At 54.3% G+C, this 26909-nt stretch overlaps 1 protein-coding gene across 1 annotated transcript; it reads left to right on the forward strand.

Moving 5' to 3' along the window:
- Positions 1-26447, forward strand: LOC148421768 (uncharacterized). The gene is made up of 67 exons (XM_088419229.1): positions 1-182; positions 4016-4183; positions 4256-4347; positions 5079-5200; positions 5513-5675; positions 6139-6270; positions 7103-7207; positions 7295-7368; positions 7457-7557; positions 7915-8141; positions 9271-9312; positions 9407-9469; positions 9559-9633; positions 9964-10044; positions 10127-10183; positions 10697-10750; positions 10820-10873; positions 10933-10986; positions 11045-11098; positions 11698-11751; positions 11823-11867; positions 12163-12216; positions 12300-12344; positions 12704-12757; positions 12856-12900; positions 12981-13034; positions 13298-13342; positions 13415-13468; positions 14683-14727; positions 14801-14962; positions 15478-15531; positions 15696-15749; positions 15826-15870; positions 16064-16117; positions 16188-16232; positions 16340-16393; positions 16470-16523; positions 16815-16868; positions 16936-17043; positions 17303-17392; positions 17458-17511; positions 17676-17783; positions 17852-17959; positions 18072-18125; positions 18192-18245; positions 18319-18426; positions 18582-18635; positions 18705-18758; positions 18832-18885; positions 19063-19116; positions 19956-20063; positions 20151-20204; positions 20314-20367; positions 20441-20494; positions 20801-20854; positions 20928-21035; positions 21104-21157; positions 21220-21273; positions 21344-21451; positions 21981-22034; positions 22114-22149; positions 22213-22266; positions 22341-22647; positions 23770-23882; positions 23976-24044; positions 24705-24938; positions 25655-26447. Exons 1-67 carry the CDS (start codon positions 125-127, stop codon positions 25799-25801), a joined length of 5409 nt encoding a protein of 1802 aa, XP_088275355.1. The 5' UTR covers positions 1-124; the 3' UTR covers positions 25802-26447.
- Positions 26448-26909: the final 462 nt, after the last annotated feature.

The following is a 26909-nucleotide window of genomic DNA, read 5'->3' on the forward strand; positions in this document are numbered from 1 at the left end:
CTCGGCTCCTCGGCTCCTCGGCTCCTCGGCTCGCTCCCACGCGTCGGAACCTTCACGCCGGCTCCGTTAGGAGGAAGGAAGGAAGGAAGGAAGGAAAGGCGGCCCGGAAAGAAGCCGTCGGAGGATGGACGGATGGACGCTGCTCCTCTTTTTGACCGCCGGGCTGGGCAGTTCAAAAGCGGGTAAGAGGGAGGCCCTTGGCTCCGCATCCCGCGTTCCCTTAACCCTTTCGGTGCCACGGACCAGATTTTTCGTCTTTTCGGACGGTAGTAACAATAAGGAAGGATCGAATCCTCCTTTTTTCCCCCCCGAGGGTTGCCGACACCCTTGACTAACGCCGACCTAATATAAGGCGACCGAACGCCGTAGTCCCACGCGCGACCTTCGGCGCTTCCGCACTCAGGGCCGCGGAAAGTAAGGAATGGAAAGCGGTCGTCGGTGTTTACGTCGACATACGGCGGCGCGCGATGAGGAGCGGAAGTGCAAAAGGTAGCGAGCGGCCTTCTAGAAGTGTCCTTTTCCGGTAACGCTTGGCATTAAAAGAGTTTGAAGTAAAAAGACGTAAGCCCTGCTTTGAGGGCGGCGGCGGGTGAGATGGGGAGCCACTTTTCAAAGGGGAAGCCAAGCGCTTGAGCCGGGACGGGGAGCGTCAAAGCGCCAAAGCTTTCGGCTGGAGAAAACTGGAGCGCAGACGGTGCGCGGCCGCTCGTCCGAAAACATCGACCTCACCGGGAACGACGACCGAGGAACGGTGACCATAAAGCCAAATCAAGCGGAGCGGCGTCCTAAATGGCGGCCGGACCGCCGCCGGCGTCCTTTACGACGCGTGAAGACACGTTCGCCCTTCCAGGTGCGATTGGACTTTTTCCAAGCGGGGGTCACGCACGTGCAAAAGGTGGCTCCGAAGTTCACGTCCCGCCCCTTCTTTGAGCTCTTTGAATTCCGCCCGGCAACAAGCGGACAACGACCCGTCGCCGGATCGGCCGGTCGCGTCTTTTCGTTTTTCTTTGTTTGTTTTAATCGGCCGCTTGCGATGGAAGTATCCATCATCTCCGCCCAACCGATCCGACCGCCGTGAACTTTGCGTAGCGGCGAGCGTGAACTCTTTCAATCCCAAAGACGTTTTTTTGTCGTTTGTTTTGTTTAAAGAGTCGTTCGAGCCTAGGCAACTTTTTTCCGTTCGGGGCGGTGGCAACACGTTGGCCGAACGCTTTCATTTGATTTCTTTTGGGTTAGGGTTAGGGGGCTTTTGCGTCGGGTCTCGAGCGCGCCTGATGTGATCTTTGATCGTAAAACTCCCTCAGGCTTCTAGCGTGCCTCTTTAGCGCCGGCCGGAGGATCGGCGAAGCCGGGCTGAAACAAGCGGCGTTCTTTGTTGCGCGAAAAGCACCGGCGACGCGTATGAGAGCGGAGAGCTTAGGGGAGTTTGACGCCGCGCGCAAACGGTCGAAGCGCCGCGAGGGGCCGCGTCGGGGCAGGTATGAAACAACGTGTCCAAACGCGTAGGTGGCGGGCGGCTAGCAAATGTGCGGCGGCCAGCAAAAAACTGGCAAAATCCGGCGCGCCACTTTGGCTCATTTTCCTTCGCCGCGCCCTAGCTCCACAACTACCGTATTTTTGGGATCGCGGAACTACCGTGACTGTTTTTTCTCGCGATTTGAGACCCGCGAGACTTCCGTGCGGGGTTTTTGTCGCTTCGCTGATTTTTCCGTCCCGCAAGTAGCCGATGGAAGACTTTTGAGCGCTGGAGGTTCGCGTTAGATATCGACGTATTCACCAGAGGAGTTTCTTCATTCTCGCGAAAAACCGCCAACGCGGCGGGTGTCCGTCGCCCTCAACCAAACCGGCCCGAGCGGCGGCCCTCGGTGTTATCCCGTGCCGACGGAGCGGCCCGCTCGCGCGCTCCGAGCAGTTGGTTGTTTGTCCTTTTCCCGGGAGACGAGGCGAAGCGCGCACCGCACATGCCCGAAGAGCGCAATGAAACGACGCAGCTTTCATTCGATTGCGCCCCTTGGCTCCGGAGACGCCCTAACTTTCCTTCGCTCTCTCTCGCCTCGAGCGCGGTTTCGTCCATTTCATTTCGGGTCGCGGTAAGAGTCCTTCCGGGAGATAGTTCCGGACGCGGGACTGGAATAACGCCGCCGGAATGCCTTTGTTCCTTTTCTATTGAAGGATCTGGCATTGTTTTTGCTATTTGTCCAATTTCAGGACCCTTTGCGCCCCTCCAAGCAAAAGCTAGCTAATGCATTATGTCCATGGGATGTCTCTACAGAGGACGCGCACGCGGTGGCCGCACATTTGCTTGACTTTGTGGGGAAATCCCTTTTGAGTGCGCGCGCGCGCCTGTGGTCAGACAGCAGGAGAGATTTCTCATTGTTTGATCCAAGAGGACATGAAGCGCGTGCTCCCAGCATCCTTTTTTGTTTTACGATCCTCTTCTTTTTGTCAGCAATTGTTTCCGTTAGTTTTTTTTACCGCCGTTTTTTCCGCTTTTGAATCCTTTGTGTCGACGAGAAATACCCAGATTGGAAAGAAAGAGAAGAGGCTTTTTTTGTCGGTTTTGCAAAAGGGTCCCGAGGAGCGGCCCGCGGCGGCTCCGGCCTTTTCCGGGTTGGCCGGCGCGACCTCGACTTTGGGCCGATCGGACGTGGGGAATCAAAAGAGCTCATCTTGCGCGCGGTCGCCATCGGCCTGACGAGACTTCGCTCGCCCAATAGTGCGTTTGGAGAATAGCGCGGGCGACTTCTTGACGGAAATCCCGACGTTGAACTCGGGGAGGAAAAAAACGGTTGTTTTTCAAAATAACGGCGTGAGCAATATCCGAATTCCCCAAATATTGCGCGCGTATGCCGAAAGGCCGCAATCGATGAAGGAGTCGATGGGAACGCCCCTCCGTCTTCTGGCAGCGCCGCAGCCTTGGTTGCGCGGGACGTTCCCGAGGCCGGCCCCGGACGTCCGTTGGGCCCGCAAATAACGTCTGAGCTTTTTTTGCCCGCCCTCCAGACTGTCCCGTCACGGAGATTTTCCAAAGTAAGAACGCGGGCGAAACGCCGTGAATATTCACGCGGGCGAAACGCCGTAAATGTTCACGCGGGCGAAACGCCGTAAATGTTCACGCGGGCGAAACGCCGTAAATATTCGCGCGGGCTCACGCGCGTGCGGGACATTTGTTTGAAGGGCAAACTGCCCGCGTCTCGCCCGGTCCCTGACGTCTCGCCCGGTCCCCGACGTCGGCTGTGGCATTCGAGCCAAAGTCGAAAATCAAAGGGGCTTAACTGTCTTGCACGCGACGGCAGCAAAATAAAGCCAAAGCCGTCCTTCGCTTTGATCTTTGCCTTTGGGCGAGCGAGCGCGGCGGGCGTTTTCTCAGCGCGGCAAGAAAAGCGTCAGAAGCCGCTCCGCACCAAAGGCGGAATTCCAATCGGATGGGCTCGGACAAGACGCGGGGCGCCATCCGCGCGATCCCCGCCGGCCGGTCTGAACACGTTCTCCGCTTCTCTCGCCCCACCTGCTTTTCTTCGCTCGCTTCACGCGTCTCTCCTTTTCATCTTGTCCAACAGATCTCTCCTTTTTGGGAGTCGCCGCGGACGGCATCCAGTTGCGCCTAAAACGGAGCCGGCCTCGGTGTTGTTTTGGAACTTTCCGGGCTTCGGCGAACCAAGCGCGCTACTTTTTCACCGAGGTCAAAGTGAATTCAGAGCGAACCGTCCGGAAGGAAACGAGAGTTAGGGTTATACGGCGAGCGGGCGTTGACGCTCGCCGCCCGGCCCGGCCCAGGCCGGGAATGAGCCGAGCGGACGGACGGACCGTGACGCTCGGTGCTCCGTGGCCTTAAATCATCCTTTACTCGAGTACGTTTTCAGGCGCTTTTTTTAGCCAAACGCTGGTGCGGAAAAAAAAAAAAAAAAGATAGTAAGGACAAGCGCGCGGGATTGAATTCCCGGACTAAAACTCCATCTTTGGGACGGAACGAGTTTTAACCGTGCCATCTCCCGCCGTGTCCCGTCTGTGGCAGCCGCTCCCGTCGACGTCCTGAAGGCCCTGGATCTTTCCGAGGACATGGAGGGCGTGTCCCTGGAGGCCGGCCTGTGCGCCAGCAGGACGGGCCGCGACGAGCCGGACCTGGCCTTCAAGATCGACAAGAAAATCCAGCTGAGCGCTCCCACCAAGCAACTTTTTCCCGGTAAAACTGTCTTCTAAAACCGCGAGCCCGTGGGACGAACCGGACGAGTTTTCACGTGCTCCCCGGACTCAGATTCGCCGTTCCCTGAAGACTTCTCGCTGATGACCACGGTTCGAGCTGCGAAGGGCTCGCAGGTCTTTCTGCTGTCCCTGTACGACCCTCAGGTTCGACTCTATCCGTACGCCGCCTCCACTGAAAAATAAAAATAAAATCTACTGCGTTACGTTATTTTAGTACACGTTTCGCACTATAAGGCGCGCCGTCAACCAATGGCCCGTTTTCAAAGCAGGGCGCGGTGCGTTATAATGCGCATAGAATAGAAGCTACGGTTGTGGCCGGCCTCGCGTAATCCATCCGCTGGCTGGAGCTGCGCTAAAGGCAACGTGGATAAAACGAGCAGCTAAGCAAGTCATTTCCGGTCAGAAATGAAGAGAAAAAACAAAAACCCTTTTGATGACATGAAAACATCAGGGGTGTCAAGGTCCTTCAAGCTTGCGGGTCCCGCGGAGGAAAATCTATTCCCGAGCCGGTCGGTTTGCTCCCGTGGACGGCGCTCTTTGGGCGCAGCGGAAATGTTCAATTCCAAACCGCGCGTCGTCTTACGTGTCCCGCGGAGTGCAGATTTGACTTCAATACCAGACTTGTCTTCAACTTTTGAAAAAATTGGGGGGGGGTCAGAATTTCATGTTTTTTTAAGCCCCAATCTCTCTTTGGAGCAGTTTTTGCAACCCTCCCATTTCAAACCTAGCTGCGCGACCGACACGCTGGACGCGGATGTGACTTGAGCGCGGTAGCGGCCCTCTGCCGCAAACTATGGCTACAATGCGGCCCCCTGATTTAGAAGATGAGAAACAAAAGCGAGACCCCATTTCCCGATCCTTTTTTTCAATGGCAGGGTACGCAGCAGCTGGGTTTGGAGCTCGGACGTTCTCCCGTCTTTCTCTACGAGGACCACCGGGGTCAGCCCAGCCCGGAACTCTACCCCACTTTCAGACGGGTCGACCTGGCGGACGGCAAGTGAGTTACGCGCGAGGGTTAGGCTTTCGTTTTTAATGTACGTCGACGGCCGAATGTTTTTTCGGGGGGGTGACCAGCGAGGCTAATGTTGTGGGATTCACACCGGCGTTAATCAAGAAGAATGCGCTTGAGGCTGTATAAAGGTTCGGCGCGACGTTATCGGCCAATGTCCTCCAAACGAGCCTGCCGCGGGGTCGGGAACGAAGCGAATTTTTGTCTCGGGACGCACGGGAGACGGCGAGCGCGGGGCGGCCGACGGGACGGAGCGGCGTTTAGCCTCTGCGCCCTTTCTCTCAAACGTCCGGACGACAGGTGGCACCGAGTGGCCTACGGCGTGAAAGGCCGGCGGGTCACGCTCTACTTGGACTGCGTCAAAGTGGAGAGCCTGGAGCTGCCGCGGGGACCCGGCGCCCGCGTCAGCACCGAGGGCGTCGCCGTCCTGGGAACGCGACTGCTGGACCGGGAGGTCTTCGAGGTGAATATCGCGCCAAACCAAGCTTCCCCAAGCGCTTCTTTCGTTTTTGCTCCTCTAGAGGACGCTCCTGGTTTGAAGCTGGAGTGGAAATGAAATCCGTTTCCATTCGGCTAGCTTTTCTCTTGAAACCACCAGCGTCATCTAGAGGAGTAAAAACCGTGTGGCAAATGCTTCCTAAGCTTCATCCTTTCCCAACTCCCCAAACGCGGAAGGCGTAAGACGCACGTTGCCCCTCCAGCTCTGCTATTTCCTTTGTTAGCGTGCATAAAGAGAAGAAATCTCATCTCCCTAAACTCTACAACCCATTTGCAATCGTTTGCGATTTGACGGCGCCTTTGGAACCTCCGAAGCGAAGCAAGAAAGGCGGCGCCCCGTTGAAGGGAAATCCCATCCGCGACAAGGGAAGGCTTTTCCCTTTGTGTGACACCCGCGCGTCTTTCCTTTCCCGGGGCCCCCCGCCCAGGGCGACATCCAGCAGCTGCTGCTGTCCGACGACCCGGCGGCGGCCCGGACGTACTGCGCCGACTTCATCCCCGACTGCAGCGCCGCCGCCTTGCCCTACGACAGCGTGGTCGCCGACGTCGCCGCCGATCAGGTGAGCCCGACGTCGTCGCTCCAAAGCGGCCCGCCGGCCTCTCGCCTCCCGAACGGCGCCGGCGAGACCCGCGCGCCGCCACCTCTCCCGGGGAAATGCATTCCTCACCGAGGTTTGTTGTAAACGGAGACTTTTTTCGGGGACGTGGAACCAGCCTCCGAAGAAAGCCCGCCGTCACGTCAACCCCATCAAAGAATTGTCTTTCTCCTACTAAACGCGGGAAAAGGCCCGGGAGCCCCGTCCACGCGTACCCGTACAGAACACGTCAAATAGAAGTCCCCGTCGGCTTTCGTTTTTTCCCCCGGCGGTATGAAAACGGCGGAGGTCTATTTATTTTGACTGGCGCCGATTGTAGTTTTTGGAAGTAAAACCAAACGAAGGCCGGTTGCCTTCCCGCCTACCGGCGTGTGATTTACGAGGTGGCCGCAGGCTCAAAAGCGCTCGCTGCGGGGCGGCTCGTCCTTTTTTCTTTCTTTTTTTGGTCGGTCCGAGCTGAAAAGAAAACAGCCGAGGTGCTTTTCTAACCTTCGCTTCTTCAAAGCACATCATGTAGGGCCCTTTTCCAAATGTGTTTTTCCACTTGAACAACTTGGGCGCCGCGACGACTTGATCGTCTACCGAAAAGGACGGTCGTCGTTGAACAAGAAAACGAATCAAAAAAAGTTTGCGGGCGAAATGCTGTGCGACGTCGGCCTTCCGTACGCGGGCTCGAGCGAGTCGAGAATTTCAAAACGGAAGACGGTCCGGCCGGCGTTTTCCCCAATCCTCCCAAACGAATCTCCGGTCCCATCCGGCTTCCGGACTTGAAGCGCACGGGGCTCCCGCCCTTCAGGTGGACGCGGCGCCCGAGAAGCGCGTCGCGGAGGAGTTTGACGAGTACGAGCCCGTCGCGGCGGACGCCGACGCGACGGCCGGACCCGACCTCGCCGAACACGAGGTGGGCGGGAGCGACGTCCCCGCCGCTTTCCCGCTCGGATTCGATTTCGACTCCTCACGCCGCCGGACTCCCCTCCCCTTCGGACAGATTTTCGAATACGAGGATTACGACAACGCCACGGACGACCGCGGGGCCGCCGCTTACGAGTACGAGGAGGAGGAGCTGGAGGAGGAGGAGCTGGAGGAGGAGGAGGCGGGCCGGCGATACGGGCCGGCCGTGAGGGAAGGAGGATACGGTCTCGGCCCGCAGGTATTCAAGTGGACTCGGCGAAGTCGGAGCTTTCCCGCGCGGGGAAACTGACAAAGCGTGGCTTGGCCTGTGTCGCGTCGCTGAGTGCGGCGCCGTCAAACGTAAGGCCCGCGGGCCGGGTCCGCTTCCGTCCGGACCATTTTGGAACCCGATTGGAAGAAGCGTCTTACGATCAATAGTGAGGTTAATGTCCGACGGTTAATAGCGACCGTGCGCTCCTACTACTTTGGACATTGTAGAGAAACAAACAAACAAAGAAGAAATCTGCAGCTGTTGTTTTAAAGTCGCACGAATACACACGGCGACCTTCTCGGGGATAGGTTTTCCCCTACGCGGCCCGCAATTTGACGCTCCCGCCCGAGAGTCCAAAAAGCACGCGGTAGCGTCAAAGTATGCGGAAGCCGGTTCTCGCTTCCCCGGATGCCGCGCGATTGCACCGAGGTCGGCGGGAAAATGAGGGATGATGGATTATTTGTCGCCGGGAAAGGACGAGCGGCGATATCGAGAATATCAAGTATGGGTACGGGGCCGATTCGGACGGCTTTCAAATTGCTACGCGATGTCACGCGAGCGGCCAGTAACGACCGCGGGATCCAATTTGTCCGTGCGGATGAGCGACGTTTTGTCTTTTGTCCAGTTGGTCCCCGAGAAAGGAGACAAGGGGGAGCCGGCGCTTCTGGGAGCGGTAAGAAAGCTCATTTGGACCGAGCGGATGGTTTCGGATTGCTGGGCTGCTCGATGACTCCACGCCCTAACGGAAGCCGCCTTTTGTTTCTGGCAAACGTGACACGATTTCTTTCTTGCTTCGCTCGCTCGCTCGCTCAACCGGTCGACGACTTTAGTGCAGTACTTGAGTAACAGTCGTTATCGGCGACTCACTTGAAGTGGTTCAGCGACGCCGTCGATAGCTAATGTATCATCTACGTCAGTACTTTTGACCTACCGAGTTGATCACCGGATGGCTTGGGCCTTACCTAAAGTAAGCCATTCCTTTTTTGCCTCACCGCCTGAAGTATTTGATGACTTAAGCACATCAGCGCCAAGTGATGACTTAAGTGCTTAATGAACTAAGATAGTCCATGAAAATCTTGAAGGAGCAAATTTAGTGACTTTGGTAAAGCGAAAGTTACGCAAATTCTACCCAACGGAATCTACGACTTCTTTGCTTCGGGCCCTGGGGTCATTTATCACTCGGGTGCTTTGGTAGCCAGAGTACCGCGCCACTTAAGCCCACCGTCGAAAAAGCCATCGTCCGTTTAGCGTTGGGTGAGCTGCGGTCATCGATTACCGCCGTGCCCGAACGCAGGTGTTCCGCATGCGTGCGTGCGTGTCACGTTTGCTCGGGATGCGGCGCCGCCGCCTTTTGGTTTTTGGCTTCCTGTTTTTTGCGGGGCGACGTATGGATGGCCCCGGTGTCTGTCGCGGTAACTGTGATCCGTTCCGCCTGTGGCCTTTTCTTCCCGTCCAGCCGTTTGGCCTTTCCTATGAGTGTATTCCATCCCCAATTTGTTTCCAGTTAGCTGTGGGGTGACGGCCTCTTGTCTTGTCATGCCGGCTGTTTTTGTTTGTCTTGTTTTTTGCCTGGGTTTTTTTTTTTTTTGACGTCGCTTTCCACTCTTTCACATCCCGTTTTTGCCTTGCGTTTGCTTCCGCGAACACTCGCGGCGCGCGTGCGCGTTCCCCATCCGGGAGCCTCCCCGCACCCGCATCCACGTTTCCCGCGATCGCATCTTGCTCTACTTGAAAGATAGAAGAATTTGTCTTGTGCGGAAGACTGCATGCGCTGTCCAATTTTTGTCCCGCGACGATTTCAGGGCACGCGCTTCGTAGGTTCGCACGGGCCTCCGGGACCTCAGGTCAGTGCCTCACCTGGCGGAAAACATGACAGATCCAAAAAATCCTTCACGTTCATCGTCTTTTGCGCGTGTCGGTGTGTGCGTTTGTGCGCAGGGGCCGTCCGGCCCGCCGGGAATCACGGGGCCGGTGGGACCTCGGGGAGACCCCGGAGAACTGGTTTGCATTTCCCTCTGTTTGTCATCAGGGATCCCCTGAAATACCTTAGTCCAGACGGGCTTTTATTGATTTTTCTTCTTTTCCTTAAGGGACCCCCGGGATTGCCGGGCCTGAACGGAGTCGACGGGGTGCCAGGACCACCGGGAAACATCCTGGTCTTACCGGTAACGTGGAGTGCAAAAAACAAAATTGAATGTTAGGGGCTTTTTAATGCGGCGGTGGGAACAGGATGCTTTCCTTTTCAAAATCAGAGCAAATGAATCGGAACAGGACGCTATTTGTAATACGGGGCTTTTCAGTTATTTATTTTGCATAGTCCCCCCCCCTTCTATTCCTTCTACATTACCAAAAGAAAAAAGTTTCTGCTTGTTACAATTTAGCTTGTTACAATCCCGCCCGCGTAGTCACAGCAGTCCGTATGCCTTTATGTGCGCAGTGCATTTTTTTTTCCTGACTAAAAAACAAGAAATAAGTGCGTCTTGTTGCGCGCGCAGTTCCGGGCGGGCGGCGGCGAAAAATCAGCCGCGCTTTCGGCGCAGGAGGCTCAAGCGCAGGCCGTCCTGCAGCAGACCAAGGTGAGCAAAGTCTCACCTCCGATCAATTCCACGCCGTTGTCGGCCCCTCCCTCTTTAGGTAACATCATACTTCTTTTTTCAGTTGGCAATGAAGGGTCCTCCCGGTCCGCTTGGCCTCAGGGGACGCCCCGGACCTCTCGTGAGTTTTTTTTGTCACACCTTCAACCTCGCGGCTTCTAGTCTGATCCGATGCATCCGCGTTTTTTTTTTTTTTTTTTTTTTCTGATCAGCCGCGAGGAGGCAGTCTCCCGGTAAACAAAAGGAGACAAAGGAAGATGCTATGAAAGTTTTGATTTTGAGTTTGAACGGCCATTTTACTCACCACCAGGGGGCACCCTTCACCCAAAAACGCAAGCAGGCGCGTTACTGTTGTGTGGCATTCTAGCAATCTGAGTGTGTTGAAAATATGTTGGTGTCGCTTTGATTTCAAGACGTGCCGGTACGATGATGCTGTAACCGGCCACACATTTAATCCCTGTTTTTATTTTGTTACTCATTTATATTTTCTTGATATATCTACTAGGCTTCATTTATGTTTTTGTATTCATCGTCCAGCCATCCCCTTTAAAAGCTACTCAAACAAACAAACACACACACACACACACACACACACACACGTACACGCATTTAAAAAAATGTTCTCGTCTCCCAGGGCGCAGCGGGTCCATCCGGATTGAAGGGCAGCAACGGAGAACCGGGGCCACCTGTAAGTGTACGCCCTTTGTCGCGGTAACGCGCGCGCCCTTCCTCGTAACGGCGCGCCCCCTCCCCGCAGGGTTCACCCGGAGCCCCCGGAATCCCGGGCCAGAACGGACGCCCCGGGAAAAGGGTGGGACCCTTCGAGCCGCGAGCTCGGGCGCGGCAGAGGCTAACGTCTTCGCTTTTCAGGGACGAGCCGGGGCGGACGGCGGGCGGGGCCGCATCGGGGAGACGGGCGCAAAGGTAGACGGCCGCTCGCCGCCTTCCAAATCGACATCCTGAAAGGGCTTTTCCCTCGCAGGGGGACCGAGGCTTCGACGGGCTGCCCGGTCTGCCAGGGGACACGGGGCATAAAGTGAGTATGAAAAAACCGCGGCGGCGGTTTCCTCGATTGACGGCGCGTAGTTTTGCCTAGAACCAAGCCTCGCTTGTTCGATACTCCATTATTTTTCAATGAGCGCTTCCGCTCCGGGTTCGGGCGACGGCCAATACGAACGGCCCCCTATTTCCCGGCTTTGGTCACGTGACGTCGGGGAGCCACTTTCGGTAGATGGCGAGTGGAAAACGAAGGGAGAAAGCATATTGCGATATTGGTTTTCCCCTCCGGGTGGCGCTCTCGTTTGCGGATTGATGCCGGCGCAATGGAAACGCAATCCGTTTGCGCCGCGTCTTTAAAGCTAAGAGATATCAAAAGCGCCGGCGCAATGGAAACGCAATTCGTTTGCGCCGCGTTTTTAAAACAAAGAGATATCAAAAGAGCTTCATGAGATTTCCATTCCCCACCGCTGTTAAAAGAGACGAACGGCGCGCGAAGTATCATTCGGCCCTCAAATGGATTCTAGTCAAACGAGTTCAATTTGACTTCCGTCGATCGCTCGTGCTTCGTCGTTCAAAAGGGTCTGTGGATTTTCGCTGAATTTCCTTCATTCGAAACTCCGTCGGATGTTTCGTCAGGGCGAGAGGGGAAAAGCGGGGCCCCCGGGTCCCACCGGAGAGCCCGGAGAAAAGGTAGGAGCGGCCGCTCGGCGCGTCTCCCGCCGTCTCCTGTTTTTCAAGCGGCCGTCATTGGCGATGCGCAGGGTTCCGACGGACCGCCTGGACCCAGAGGGCAACCGGGCGACGCCGTGAGTTCACGTCTTATTTCCCTATATAACATGTTCAGATCGGACCGACGCGCTTTTTCCAGCCGACGTATATGCCGTACGTCGAAACGTAGCCGACACGCGCACACGTACGCGTGATGCGCACGTAGTGGGGGCGTCAAACTCATCCTTGACATGAGCGATTCCGGCGGGCCTTTATAAATACACCACGTATACTTTCCGAAGCCGGCGATTGTACTCCGACTTAAGCGTCCAGCGCGTGTTGCGCGGCTGGCTCTGAACCAGCGCGGCGCGATTCTCTTCTTTGCGATCGCAGGGGTCAAGGGGCAACAACGGGCCACGAGGTCGCGCCGGACCGCCGGGACGCTCGGTGAGTGTCCGCTTTGCGGGGGCGTCCGTGCCTGCGTGCCCGCCCGCCTTTTGGAAACGTGCGCCCGTCTTGTTTTGTGGCAGGGTGTTCGCGGATCGGACGGCGCTCAAGGTTCAAAGGGCAACGTCGTGAGTATTTCCAATGATTCTCGAGCTGACTTCAACAAATCCCGCGAGGAATCGGTGTGGAAAGTCGACCGATGTCCCAAAAGCGTAGGCGTAAAACGGCGCGCGCGTCTTCCCGTGTGCTCGGGAGAAGCGTTTTGGCTTTTCTGCCGACGCGTTTGGCGGAAGCGAGGACATTTTCGCCGGGACCTCTTTTAGAGCGTAGCTTTTAATTGGATTAGGGTAAGGGCTCGCGTTGACCCATCGTTTGTCATCGGCGGGGTTGGGTTTCGGGGCTTAGCAAACGCATGATGTCAATGGGGTGTCTGTCCCGCTACCGCAGGAAAACCCATTTAGTGTGTATGCGCGCGTGTATTTTCAAGGGGTCCCCGGGAGACATCGGCGCACCGGGACAACAGGGCGGCCCTGGAATTCAGGTACAAACGCAGTAAGAATAGGATCAGAAACACCTGGAAAAATCGGATCGTCGGAAGAAGAAAGGAAACACGAAGCAAACCGTCCATATTTCCCTCAGGGCTTTCCCGGTCCTCAAGGATCGGTCGGCCTGCCTGGAGAAAAGGTGAAAGCCGAGAAACGACGGACAGACTTTTGAGCTCAAGAGTTCAACATTTGTTTCGGGTTTTGTTCTTCCCCTGACAGGGGCCGCAAGGGAAGAAAGGGACGCAGGGCTTACCCGGAAACGACGGCCCCCCCGTAAGCTTACGTTTAGCTTGTGGATTTTTTTGTAGGATTTCAAGCTCTCCGCCGCTCCGCCAGAGCGCGCCGAGGGACAGGTAAGGGACGAGATTGCCACTGGATCAAAGTGTGAAAAGGTCCTTGTTGAAACAAAAGCGAGCGAGCGGTCGACAAACCGCAACATGCGGATTTTGCCACCGAATCGTTTGCCGGCGAAGCGAGCGCCGATTGATCCGCGGGCACGGGATGTCAGCCACGTTAGCGTGCCTTCTCGCCCGCAGGGTCATCCCGGACGCGAAGGCGCTCCCGGCGAAAAAGGTTTGCCGGTAGGACCACTGCTTTTCTTGAAACCGGAAGCGGCGAAAGGTCGGGCCCGAACGTGTCCTTTTTGCTCGCAGGGTCCCGCGGGAGTGCAGGGGCCCGTCGGATATCCCGGACAACGAGGAGTCAAGGTGGGAGATGAAAGAATGGCTTTTCGGGAGGCACCGTGGATGCCGCGGATCGGGGGTGGCCGGGTCCGATCCCCCGGAGCCCCGATCCGGCCCGTTTTACACGTTTCCCTTGGACCGACGCGCCCGCCCGGACTCGGGGTCGTCATCGGAGTTCCGCCGAGCGGGCCGACTCGCGAGCCGGGTCGCGGCTCTCCGGGACGGGACTAACCCTAACCCGTGCCTAAATACCATAATTCGATCATGTCTCGCTCGCCCGTGAACGAATACTCTCTGATTGAAATCATCCCATTTGAACTGAATTACGGGCGTCAAATCACAACAATCTTTTTCAAAACGAGCGAACGAATCATCCACCTGCCGCGCGTATCCGTTCTTTGTACGTGTGGATTGTGTCTTTTGACCTTAACTGTTTCCCGCGGCAAGCGGATGACATCATACCGCGCTAATCCGCCTATACGCGTTGCGACACGCGCCGCTTTTTGCGCCCGCCGACGCCCGGCTGCCGGTGGCCCGCGTTGTTTGGAAATCCGCTAGGCCTAAAAAGCGTCCCCCTAAACTCAAACGAGCCAACAATCAAATGCGCAGTGAGCTAAAATTGCAGATGTCCCGATGTGTTTCGGAGCGAGGTCTCTCTCGCTCTCGCTCTCTCTCGCTCTCTCTCGCTCTCTCTCGCTCTCTCTCGCTCTCTCTCGCTCTCTCTTTTTAGTCCGAAGGCAAAAAGGGCCTCAAACGGTCACCTCAAGCACCATGCGAGACCTGCTTTCTTTTTTCTGGGTCTACTCATGATGAGAAATGCTGAAAGGACGCTCTTTTTTGGGGGGGGAGGGTAGTCAAAAGGAGCCCATCGAGGCAGCTTCCAATGCAAATTTTCAGCTTCTTGCATTTTTTTATTCCACGTGCTTTTGTTTTGATTTTTTTCTTTGAAGTTTGCTTTTGAAGACAATGTCCCAAAAAGCCCAAAACGCTCGCTCGAAACCAACGCGCCAGACTTTCCTCGCCTTTTCGGACCCGACCCGTCGATTGATTTTGTCGGCTCCGTTCCCGATAGGCGTGACCAGCGCGTTAATGTTACTGAGGGAAGTCTGACGCGGAGAACAGTTTTGGTTTTGTTTTTATTTTAAATCTCTTGGATGGATGGCTGGTCAAAATGAAGCGATTAGGGTAGCTCGGAGTCCAAACGTTTCATTGCCTCCGTCTTCTCTCGTTTCGGCCAGGGAGCGGATGGCATCCGAGGACTGAAGGGCAGCAAAGGCGAGAAGGTGATGTCTTTCTCTGCTCGAGCGTCTTTTTTTCTTCTTCTTCTTCTTTTTGACGACCTCGGGCTCCCTCCAGGGCGAGGACGGCTTCCCCGGAGCCAAGGGCGAGATGGGCGGCAAAGGCGACGGCGGGGACGGCGGCGCTCCGGGAACGCGCGGGGAAGACGGGGCCGAGGGTCCCAAAGGGCAGACGGGACCTCTGGGAGAAACGGGACCCCCGGGAATCCCCGGCGAGAAGGTGTGCGGCAGTAATGGAAAAAGGAAACCCGGCGAAACGCTCGCCATACTATTTGACACCCCTGGATGCGAAAAGCAAGTGCAATCAGTAGCGATGGGAAAATGAAGCCTCGTGAAGCACTTGTGATCATATTTTACGCCTCTAGATGGTGCCGTTGCTTTGAAAGATCGAGGCTGGCGCAGTGGAAATGTATTCCGTTTCCAATGCGTCGTTAGCAAGAGCGCCACCTAGAGAAGCAAAAAATGTCAAAAGCGCTTCATGAGCCTTTTTTTTCCTATCACCGGCGCAACGGAAAAGTATTCCGTTTCCGTCGCATCTCCAAACAAGGCGTGGCATCTATCGGAGCAAAGAAATGATCAAAATTGCTCCATGACACTTGACTTTTTCACCACGAGTGCGTGGCGCCATTCTAAGGAACGCTGCTTAGATCGGTGCTTCTCAATTGGTTTTTGCAAAGTTTAGCCCGGGTTGTTAGATTGCACAATTTTTTTGGACAACTTGTTGCTATTTTCCAGGGAAAACTTGGAGTCCCCGGTTTGCCAGGATATCCAGGACGACTTGGACCTAAGGTCATTTCAGCCAACCCATAATGTGGATGTATATATATACATATATATATATATATATATATATATATATATATATATATATATATATATATGTGCATACACTGTAGAATAGTATACATATATGAAATGTATTTATTTTTCAAAAATAAAAAATGTGGTGTCAGGGCTCCGACGGCTTTCCCGGAGCGGTCGGAGGTCCTGGAGAAAAAGGCAAAAAAGTAAGTCTTCAAAAAGGGCCGTCGGACCACGTCGGCGTTTTAACTCGATGCCTTACTATCCGCTCGTACGGCGCAGGGTCCTCCTGGACAAGCGGGAGGCGCGGGACAGAGGGGGCCGAACGTAAGCGCCGTATTTCTTCTTTTTCTTCTTTTTAGCATTTACGCATTCAAATGTCATTTTCTCTGTGGTGCGCAAGACCAATGGTGTTCTACTAAATAATCTATGAATCTACTAAACTAAATAATCAAAGAATCCATTGAAGGAGTAAATAAAGGATGGAAGGAAGCGGCTAACCCTTGACTTGATGGTTCAGGGTGCCAGAGGAGGCAGAGGGGCCAGAGGGCCCACGGGAAAACCTGGAGAAAAGGTGGGCCGACTCGCCCGGCCCGGCCCGGCTTCGAGATCCGCGCTGGACTTCCTTTCCCCTTTGCTGTCAGGGAGCCTCCGGACACGACGGCCCCCCGGGCTCTGCCGGCGAGAGGGTGAGACGCCTCATTCGTCAGTCAAAGAGATTGCGCGCGCTCTCCGCTCGCGCAGGCCGTGACCCGCGGCCCGGCCCGGCCCGGCCTGGCCCTTTGCCTTTTTAAAGGGACCGCAAGGACCGCAGGGAAGAGGCGGAGAGCCCGGACCCAAAGGAGCATCTGTGAGTTTCCCGCGTCGAGCGCAGGAAATGGCCTCAACTCCCGAGTGCTCATTCTGTCCGGGACCGGTGTGCGCAGGGTCCCGCCGGAAAAGATGGCCTTCCGGGACACCCGGGTCAACGAGGAGAACCCGTAGGTCAACCCTTTCCTCTTTGCCCCCCCGCCTCTTCCAAAAAAAAGTCATGTCATTGTTGTCTTCTTTTGCGAAAAAACAAACAAACAAAAAAACGCCTTACCATATCCATATATAAAAACATTTTAAAAAATTGAGCTTATAGGTTGGAGATTTCCGTACTGCGCTGGGTCGGATTTTCTGCTTTTTTTTTTTTCCCCAAATGAAAACCGGCCTACACTTACCATTATTACAAGCCGTTTTTTTTTGTTGCTTTTTTTTCATCCGGAGCGTTTTGTTTTCACCTGCAGGGATTCCAAGGAAAGACTGGACCCCCGGGACCCTCTGGCGTGGTGGGCCCACAGGTGGGTCCGTAACATGACCGGCGCGCCGCCCTGACGCGTTTTGTCAACTTCCACGCGCATCTTCTAGGGAAAATCGGGGGAGCCCGGTCCTACGGGAGACCGAGGCCACCCCGGTTCACCGGGCGTACCCGGAGAACACGGTCTACCCGGCTCGGCCGGCAAGGAAGGCGGAAAGGCGAGTCGGGAAAATTGCATCCAAGCGGAGCCTTTTTATTAGCGTCGGCAAAATGAAGCCTCGTCAAGCACTTGCGATATTATTTGACTTTGAGATGCCCTCTCGGTTTAAAAAACAAGTTTCGCACAGCGGAAACGTATTTCATCCCCGATGCAGATCTAAGGAACGAGGGCCATCTTGAGGAGCAAAAGATATCAGGTGCTTCATGAGGCTTGGTTTTCCCGTCGCTACTTTTTACGTTGCTTGGATTTCTTCTCAGGGTGATCCCGGATTACCAGGAACGGTGGGCAAGAACGGACCGCCCGGGCTGAAGGGCTTCAGGGGCAGCAGGGGAGCCCCTGGTGTCACGGTAACCCCTTTGCGGGATGCCCGACATTATTTCAAGGGCAGCGGTTGCAAGTTTGGTCTTCTTAGGGGCCTCCCGGTCTAAAAGGAAGCGCGGGACCCTCTGGAGCAGCAGGTGCCATTGTGAGTTGCACCATCATGAGTTCCGGAACGCTCTTTGGTTGTTGCGTCACCCGAAAACGTTCCGCCTTCTTTGGCCGTTTTAACAACTAAAACCAATTTTCTTGAAAGCGCGCAATTTCACCCTAACGGCATCGAAAGTAAAACAGGTCTTCCTGTCGGCGTAGGGGCCGGGCGCCGAGAGAGGTCCGCCGGGGCCGGCCGGAGCCATCGGGCAGCCAGGACGGACCGGGGCCATTGGAGGACCGGGACCGATGGGAGAGAAGGGCGAGCCGGTAACATCCATCTTTTCCATACTACGGCTGTCCCCGCCCGCTCTTACTATGTGCGCGTGCGTCCCGAGGGTGAGAAAGGTCCCATCGGACCGGCCGGTCAGGATGGCGATCAGGGACCAGGGGGTACGCCCGGAGCCACGGGCCCTCCGGGCCCCGCCGGAGATGACGGAGACAAGGTAATCTAAGTCACGACCGAAGCCTGGAGTAGGAGGAGTTGGACTCTATTTGCGACTGGAGAATATCCATAAAAAAGAAGGCGTTGCGCAGCATGAATCTGTGTGTCTCCAGGGGGAGCAAGGAGGTCCGGGCCAGAAAGGAAGTAAAGGCGACAAAGGCGAAGCCGTGAGTCTCAAGCTCGACGCTTACCGTGAGCGACGTAAAGCTAACGCCTCCGATCACGTGTCGCAGGGACCCCCAGGACCTACCGGTACTCAGGGGCCCCTCGGACAGCCGGGTGTCCCCGTGAGTCGGCTCTCGCGAGTGCGCGCAGATGCAAAGAAATAGCAAAATGCGTCAACCCCCGGATGACTTCCAGGGTCAAGACGGGGAGGTCGGGCCCCGGGGCCAGCAGGGAATGTACGGGCCCAAGGGGGACGAGGGACTTCGCGGTTTCAAGGGTTTGAGGGGACCGATGGGATTACAGGTGAGATGGCGGCAGCCAATCGGGATGCGGCCTCACGCCGGCTGACGCATCGCAGTGGCGTTATGGCGGCTGACGCGTCGCCGTGGCGTTATGGCGGCTGACGCGTCGCCGTGGCGTTATGCCGGCTGATGCTTTGCCGTGGCTTTGCTTTCAAGGGCATGCCGGGCCTCCCAGGGGAAAAAGGCGAGAGCGGACATGTTGGGCTGATGGTGAGCTCGCAGTCATCTTCTTTCCGTGTCTGTACACGTTCCTCTCATTCATCGAGTTCTGCTTTTCAGGGTCCGCCTGGGCAACAAGGGCCCGCGGGTTCTCAAGGACCGATCGGAGGACTGGTACAGAACATCCCAGACATGCTTCACTGGATCCTTACCGGTCGGTTTCTGACGGGCTTTCCGTTTTTCACAGGGGCCCACGGGCCGGCAGGGTATGGTCGGACAGCCCGGCGCGGTCGGAGAAAAGGTAACCGATTTGGGGGGGGGGGGACTTTGCACCACTGCGCGTGTTACACTTGGCGTCAGTGATTGTTTTTGTCATGCGGTCCTATTAAGTCATTTCACTTCACGTAGGTTTGATGCTTTGCAATCCGGTCCTTGTTTCATGGACTGCATTTAATCTCTTGGCGCGTCTCTCGCTTAGGGGGAGGACGGTGAATCGGGTGATCCCGGACCAGTTGGTTTTGCAGGAAAAATGGTGAGCTAAGGTTGCAGCGAGAAGGTATTTTACTATTCTGATTTCTATTCAGATGAAAATAAAACATGAATACATAATAAGTTGACATTGAAATTATGTTGATAATCAACTTAAGTGTGCCTAAATTCACATTTTTACTAACTAAAACAGCATGTTTGAGTAAGCCCGGTGGCCTGAAGTATAATTGGTCAGGTTCAGTCAACCAAGAACATTTCATGAACACACAAAGAAAGGAGACAAGAGGTTTTAGCTTCTTTTTGCTCACGAGGAAAACGGACAGAGATGTCGAAGCTATCCTCTGTTCGCACCGAATGAAGTCCTCCTTTCTTAGTCATAAGAGCAGCCCCCAGTTGGAAGTTTAGCAAGGTGACAGCCATCAAAGCTTCTTGTGCATGCCTCTTTTCACAGACTTCATGATTCAAACAAGTCCATCTCACCGTTAACGCCTCGCATAGCATGAGCTCTTGTCGTCGCGTTCAGCCTGACATCTTCCTCACACCGGACACCCAATTAAAGCGGTTCCCAAGGCCAGGAAGAAAACCCTCCAGCATCTATTTGAACCGTGGCGCTCAAGTTACTCGAGAGCCGGTTTTACCGCGATTTAATTCCATACTTTGTCCCTTAGGCCTCCGACTCCAGTCCTCGAGGGCCACAACCCTCCACGTTTCCGACGCCGCTCTCTTAAACACACCTGATTCAGATGATTGGCATTGCTGATGAGCTCATCATTTGAATCAGGAGCGTTTAAGACGGAAGCATCGAAAACATGCAGGACTGCGGCCCTCGAGGACTGGAGTTTGACACCCATGCCTTAAAGCCTGTCTTCTTTTTGACCTCAGGGTGAGCCGGGTGACCAAGGGGAGAAAGGAGATACCGGTGCGCCAGGATCAGCCGGTCCTCCGGGCTCCCGAGGCACCCCAGGGGATGACGGAGCCAAGGGCAATGCGGTGAGTAGTCGCCGCTCCGCCTCAAAATCCGTACGGGATGTATATTCCACATAAAAACATGTTATAATTGGACCGCTCCGGTCTCAGGGTCCTATCGGTCTCACCGGGGACCTGGGACAGCAAGGGGAGGCCGGACCCAATGTGAGCGTGCCCTCTCTTCTACATCCTAGTCATCAGTGAATACCATCCGCATTTTAACATTAATAAATCTAATGCTGTCATGACTGTAAGATGTTTGGTGTTCTGTCAGGGTGTTGACGGCCTTCCTGGCTCTAAAGGAGACGCCGGAGAGCCTGGAAAATCTGTGAGTGCAAATCCTACGCGTCCCCTATTCTGTAGATAACAACAAGATGGCTGATTCCATTTTTTCCTTCCAGGGACCATCAGGAGCAGCGGGAGAACCAGGACCACCAGGACCGCCTGGCCGAAGGGTGGGTATGCTTTTTTGGACCCCTATCACTCACCATTTAAGGAGATACTAGGATGATCTTCGTGAGCCGGGTCTCGGCATTATCCAAAGTCCTCCGAGTGTTTGACCGTACCTCTTAAAGGCCTGTTCTCAACTTGGTCTTATCCTCCCAAAGTCTGAGTCGTGGCTTTCTTCTAACTCCTCAAAGTTTTCCAATCGCATGAAGTCTTGATCGTGACCTGATCTCAACTCCTAAAAGTCTTAGTGGTCCTCCTAAAAGTGTCTCGCCTCAGTGTAATTATTTAGTTTCTAAAATGTTCCTCTTCAGGGCCATCTGGGGAAACCTGGGAAAGACGGAAAGGAAGGTCTTAAAGGAGCCAAGGTAAGCACGATAAACTCGCTGGTGAGTCACAACTTGTGTTGCGACAAAGTGTCACTGCTTTGTCTTTATGAAGGGTGCTCCCGGACTTGAGGGCCCTATCGGGAAACCGGGACCAGTGGGTCGTCAAGGGCAATCCGGAAAGGCTGGTCCACAAGGTCTCCGAGGGATCCCTGGTCCTGCTGTGAGTCGGACGACCAAGGGACTCAATTTTACGACTTCGGTAGTGAATCTCATTTTCTTTTTTGTCAGGGTGAGCAAGGCCTAACTGGACCATCAGGCCAGATGGGACCCCCTGGTCCGATGGTAAGATTGTTCCGATCACGAGGACGTCATTCGATTCATGCATTTGCCACAATATCTTTCAGGGTCCACCAGGTTTAGTCGGCCTAAAGGGAGAACATGGAAAAATCGGAGACAAGGTGAGTTCCGGGTTAGCGGCGCACATCCGCAAGACGTTCCATGTGCACTTCATTCCAACTTGCGCCACAGGGTCATGGCGGTCTCATTGGCTTGATCGGACCACCCGGGGACATCGGAGAGAAGGGGGACAGAGGGCTGCCGGGAAACCAGGGACTACCGGGTCCAAAAGGAGATGAGGTGTGGAAGACAGAGCAAACGTTGCGATTTAGAAATCTGGTTGGCTAATTCAAGAAAAGTCAGGCATTTAGTCTCAAGAGAAGTCAAGACCAAGTCGTGAATGTCCACACTTTTAAAACTGTTCCCAGGATAAAAATGTGTCCAACCGTGACTTGCTCCAAATCCCAAAAACTCTTGGTCAAAACTTTTAAGCGTTTTTGTCTTGATTTGTCTCAAACCCTCAAAGCGTTTGCCCACACTTGGTCTGGTCCTCAAGGGCACCTGTCCAGCACCTTTTCAATGTTTGCCACAATGTTTCAAGCGCACCTGATTTACGCAATCGCCTCATCAGACAGCTCTGCAGATAAATCGGAAGAGGGTTGAACTGAAAACATGCTGGATAAGCGTTCTCGAGGTCCGGAGAGGACGATCCCTGGTCCAAACATTCTTCAGCTTCTCGAATATTTTGTGTGCAATTGGTCTTAGTCTCTGGTCTTAAAAGTTATTTGACGATGATTGTCTTACTTGTTTGTTTTGTTTTAAATGCCAGGGTCCCGTTGGCCCTGCAGGTCCTCATGGTCCCCCAGGCCCTACGGGTCTATCTGTGAGTGCGGCTCTTAGATTCAAGAATGCATCGTTGACTTAACTTGGGGCACAAACATCCGCCTCTTTGTCCTTTGCAGGGTACGATGGGTGTAAAGGGTTCTAAAGGAAATCCAGTAAGTGTCTTTACTAAGGTGATCTATCTACCTGCACTAAACTAATGGCTTGTGTGAACCTAGGGTCCGATTGGACCTAGAGGAGACACCGGACCAGCAGGACCTCCAGGACCCCCTGTAAGTACTGTAAAAAACAAAATAAAAAACAAAAACACAAACACTGTGAGATTTGAAAATGGGCCATCCTTTAGGGTCTCCCGGCGGTTCCACCATTGTCGGAAACAGGGCGGACCCACGTTCTGGATGCTTCACTTTTGGAAGGGGAAGACCAGATGGTGGATGGCAGCGAGGAGGACCAGGACTGGATTCAGGGTGATCAGGCTGAGCCGGAGGTCTGGTCCAACGAAAAGAATGATGGGCAACCCGTGGAGGAGGTGTTGGCCTCGCTGTCCTCCATGAAAGTGGAGGTGGAGGGCCTGCGCACCCCCCAGGGGACCTACTACAGCCCCGCACGCTCCTGCAAGGAGCTCTGGCTACTCAGTCCAGACCTTCCCAATGGTACCTTCAATCATTTGTTTGCCACTCTAATCCCACTTGCAGTCTTGTTTATATTTGGCTGACTCCAATTTGGCCTGCACTTCTGGATAGATGCACAAGGTCAAAACGTATCTGTCTCGTTCCAAGTGGAATCATTGGGTTCATACTTTACTTATCTACGACGGCGCACTACGGACACCCAAACCAAACTAAAAGACGGCGTGCAATTTTAAATCTTCATGAAGAAATACGAAGATGTCACAAAGATGTTCAAACTGGTAATAGGAAACTAGAGCCTCATGAACACTTGTGATATTATTTTCCTCCTCCGGGTGGTACTCTTGGTTTGGAGATCAAAGCTGGTGCAATGGAAAATGGATTCAATTTCCAGTGCATCACTATAAAAAGGGGAGGTTTAAAAATCTCAAGTGTTTCACGAAGCTTCATTTTCCCATCGCTAGTTAAACATCATGATGAGATTTCATGTCATCACAATGGGTTTAAATGCTGCTATTGGCAGAGGTGGGCATTTTTCCAAATTTTGCCGGTCCGTCACCAATCATTTGGTGGCGTCCTCGGCCCCCCTCCATCAGGTTACTTGGCCATTTTTTTCACGCGAGTGACTGACCACTAATCGGCCACTGAGGAACCACCCACTGTTATCAGGGTACGCCGTACCAAACCTTCCCATGACTGAACCGTATTGACGTTTGGCGGAAGCCCACCTTTGTATATTTGTATATGGGTACATGCCAATAGGAATGTACCACTACATAAATAAAAACGTAATTTTTTTTACAGGGGAGCGAGAAAAGAACAAAAAAGCAACAAGCCATGTCAAAGGCGGGGAGTGGCGTCAGTTTAGTTTTGGCGCTATGTTCAATGACATTTTGAAGTGTGAAAGAAGTGGAAGAAAATAGAAAAGAAAAAAAAAAATGAACATAAGTGAATATTATGCAGCCAAAGTTTGTTTCGCGCTTTCCTCAAAGTAGGGGGCTCCCGGAGAACATTGGTAGAACGCGAGGACCTAACTGACATTGTTTCTGTGCGAGGAACAAAAAAACCCGTCACAAAACATCATGAAAATGGAAGCTTTCGCCAAGTTGTCCCACTCTTTTGGCCGGTACCCATTTTGGCCTGCAGGCGAATACTGGATCGACCCCAACCAGGGCTGTCACAGAGACTCCTTCAAGGTATTCTGCAACTTCACCGCTCAGGGCGAGACATGTCTCTACCCGGACAAGAAGTTTCAGTCGGTCAGTTTGCCTGCCGCATTCTGAAATTTAAAAATAAAAAATGGAAAATGTCCCACGTCTCCTAAAAAAAGTCCGTTCGGTCTTTGCCATCAGGTGAAGCTGGCCGGGTGGAAAGGGGAGACGCCAGGAACCTGGTACAGTAAATTCCGCAAAGGAAAAGAGGTACGCACTCATGTTCAGGAGCGTTTCCAAAAAAAAAGTCCCTTGGCTCCAACGACCGCTGTCGAGTTCGGGCAACCTACAACATTTATTAAGCCACGCGCGAGAAGGAAGACTTGGGCTTGGACTCCTTTTACTCATGAGGAGAATGGACTGAAATGCCCGCCGTTCCCAAATCTAGCGCTCCGAACACACGTCCCGTCCGCCGCTTCGTTTTCAAAGCTATCGGTGCCCTGAAGGGAAGGTCGGAGGAGACGTCCCGCGTGGCGGCAGGGTAACGATCAAACTGCGACAGCGGGGGACGATGGCACGCAGCCGTCTTCTTTCCCAGGACCGCCAAGACGACCCGGTGCCTTCCGCCCTGCGGTCGGGCCGCGGGAGACGCGTCGTCTCCCGTCGCGCTATTTTCACCGTCCGGTTCGACGGAACGCATCCGTGTCCAATGATATCCCGATACGCGCATTGCGAAAGAGAAGGACGGCTATGCTGTCATTCTCCCAGCCGGCTCCCCTTGAAGCGAGACTTTGGAGCCCCCGGCCCTCGCTTCGATTCAGTCGCTTGATTTTGCGCCGTCTCCTTTCACGCAGACCAAGAAGCAAATTTGTTGCCGGTGTCGGTTCGAGGGTCAGGCCTCCCTTTCCGACCTCCCTTTTTGACCCCCAGTTCTCGTACTCGGGCGCGGACGGCGTTCCCGTGCACGTGGTCCAGATGAACTTCCTCAAGCTACTGAGCGCGACGGCCAGGCAGACCTTCACCTACCACTGCCTCAACTCTGCCGGCTGGCTGGACGGCGCCAGCGGCGGCCACCGGTCGGCGCTGCGCTTCCGCGGCGGCGGCGGCGAGGAGCTGACGCGGGAAAACGCCGGCTACATCCGCGCCGTCTACGACGGCTGTCAGGTGAGCGGAAGAGCGCGCTTCTTTCTTCCGGGCCGCGGCCCGTCATTCTTGGCGTCGGGATTATCGGCGAGAGTGGCCGGAGGCAATGTGATTCCCATCTTCTGCGGGAGACGGACGGACGGACGGGCGCCCGACCACCTTTACGACTGCGGGCTTTGCCGTCGGGGGGTCGGAGTCCTTCCTTTGTTGACTCTGGTCACGACACGGCAAATAGTCGTACGGTCAACACCCGACATCAACCTTCCGCCTTCTCGGAATCTCCGGGAATTGCATTTTCGGCACTGCGAGGTGCACCCCAAAGCCTCGAATCTTCTCAAAAGCCAACATTACAATATACGACGCGTGAACCGCCGGCTTTCATTTTTGCCGGGGGAACCGAACTGTTTTGCCACGCCTATTCTTCCTTCCATTTTTACCTCCGCATTTCAGTTGTTGATATCCGTTTTTACAATTCAACATTTCAGAGCACCCGGATTGTGCTATTTACGCTCCGAGCAATTTATACGGCGCCGAAACCGCCGGAGAATATGACACGAATTTGCTTTATGATTAGCGGTGTCGGATTGCCCTTCGGTGCCACCGAATCGGGATCGCTCTTTGCGGAATCATTCTTTTTTTCGCTTGTTTCGAATCTTCTCTAACTCGCGTTCACTGCGAGCTAGCCCGGAGCCCCAAAGCGGCTTTGCGTTGTTTCGACGGCTCTTCTTGTGCGGCAGAGGCGCTCGGGGCAGGAGAGGACGGTGTTGGAATTGGACGCCCCGCGATCCTCCGCGCTGCCCGTCCTCGACGTGGCGGTGAGCGACTTTGGCCACGCCGGCCAGAAGTTCGGCTTCCAGGTCGGGCCCGTCTGCTTCGCCGGTTAAACCTTCCGGACGGGACGGACGAAAGCGGGAGCCAAAGCCGACCGGCTCTTTTCACACGCGGGGAAAAGAAAAAACACCTACTTGGGAGACTCTTCGGATTTACTGTATACCTTCTAGCTTATGGAATGGGCGGCGCGGCGGAGTAGCGGTTAGCGCGTCTGCCTCGCCGCGGAACGAGCGGGGCTTTTGTCCACCCGCTTGGCCCCGAATCGGAAAGAGGCGCTCGGCGGGATCGTCCAACGCACCGAGAAAACGGATGATCGGCCGTCGCGGCTTCGGCGTGCTGCCGCACCCGTCGAACGGCCGGCGCCGCGCTAAAGTGCTCGCGCGTCGGCCAAATCCGCCTGCCGAAAACTAGCCGTGGCGAAAATGAAGCCTCGTCGAGCACTTTTGACATTTCTTTGCTCCGCTCTTTGGTTTGGGATGCGGTGCAAAATTAATACCTTTCCGTTGCGTTAGCTTCGATTTTGATTTTTGAGGGGTAAAGTTATATGGCGAGCGCTTCATTTTCTCATCACTAGCAAAAACCTCATTGCTGTTGTTTTTTAGCGTTTAGCCACGTTCCTATGCTTATGTGTGTTCTCGTCGTGTCGTCATGGTGCTAATGGGCTACAAAGGGAAACTGGTGCTGTCAATTTTTTACATATATATATATATATATATATATATATATATATATATATATATATATATATATATACATACATACAAACATACACACAGCATAGACAAATTTGTACTGGGATTTGACTTAATAAAAATTGAAGTACACAATGTATGTTAAAATATGAATTGTCTTTCTTCATATGTAACCCTAACCCTAACCCAAAAACAGCATCTTCTCAAAAACATTTTAAACAACTCCAAACATTCTTGTGAATGAATTATTTGGTTGTATATAGGTGACATTTAGCTGCATGCCCGCTATGGAAAAAAGTTCAACATTTTCAAATTTAGCTGTCAAATGTACAAATGTAACAAAGGTCAAACGCGTGCTCTCCTTAACCTTTAAAAAAGCAACCAATTGACTCTCCTGGGGGGAGAGTAGCGGCCCGCGGCTTGGCGATTTGCATTCGCCGCAGCCGGTCGATTGATCTTGGACGACGCG

Source organism: Hippichthys cyanospilos, chromosome 7, assembly GCF_059441005.1.
Source record: "Hippichthys cyanospilos isolate Australia breed blue-spotted pipefish chromosome 7, RoL_Hcya_1.0, whole genome shotgun sequence".
Classification (NCBI taxonomy): Eukaryota; Metazoa; Chordata; class Actinopteri; order Syngnathiformes; family Syngnathidae; genus Hippichthys; species Hippichthys cyanospilos.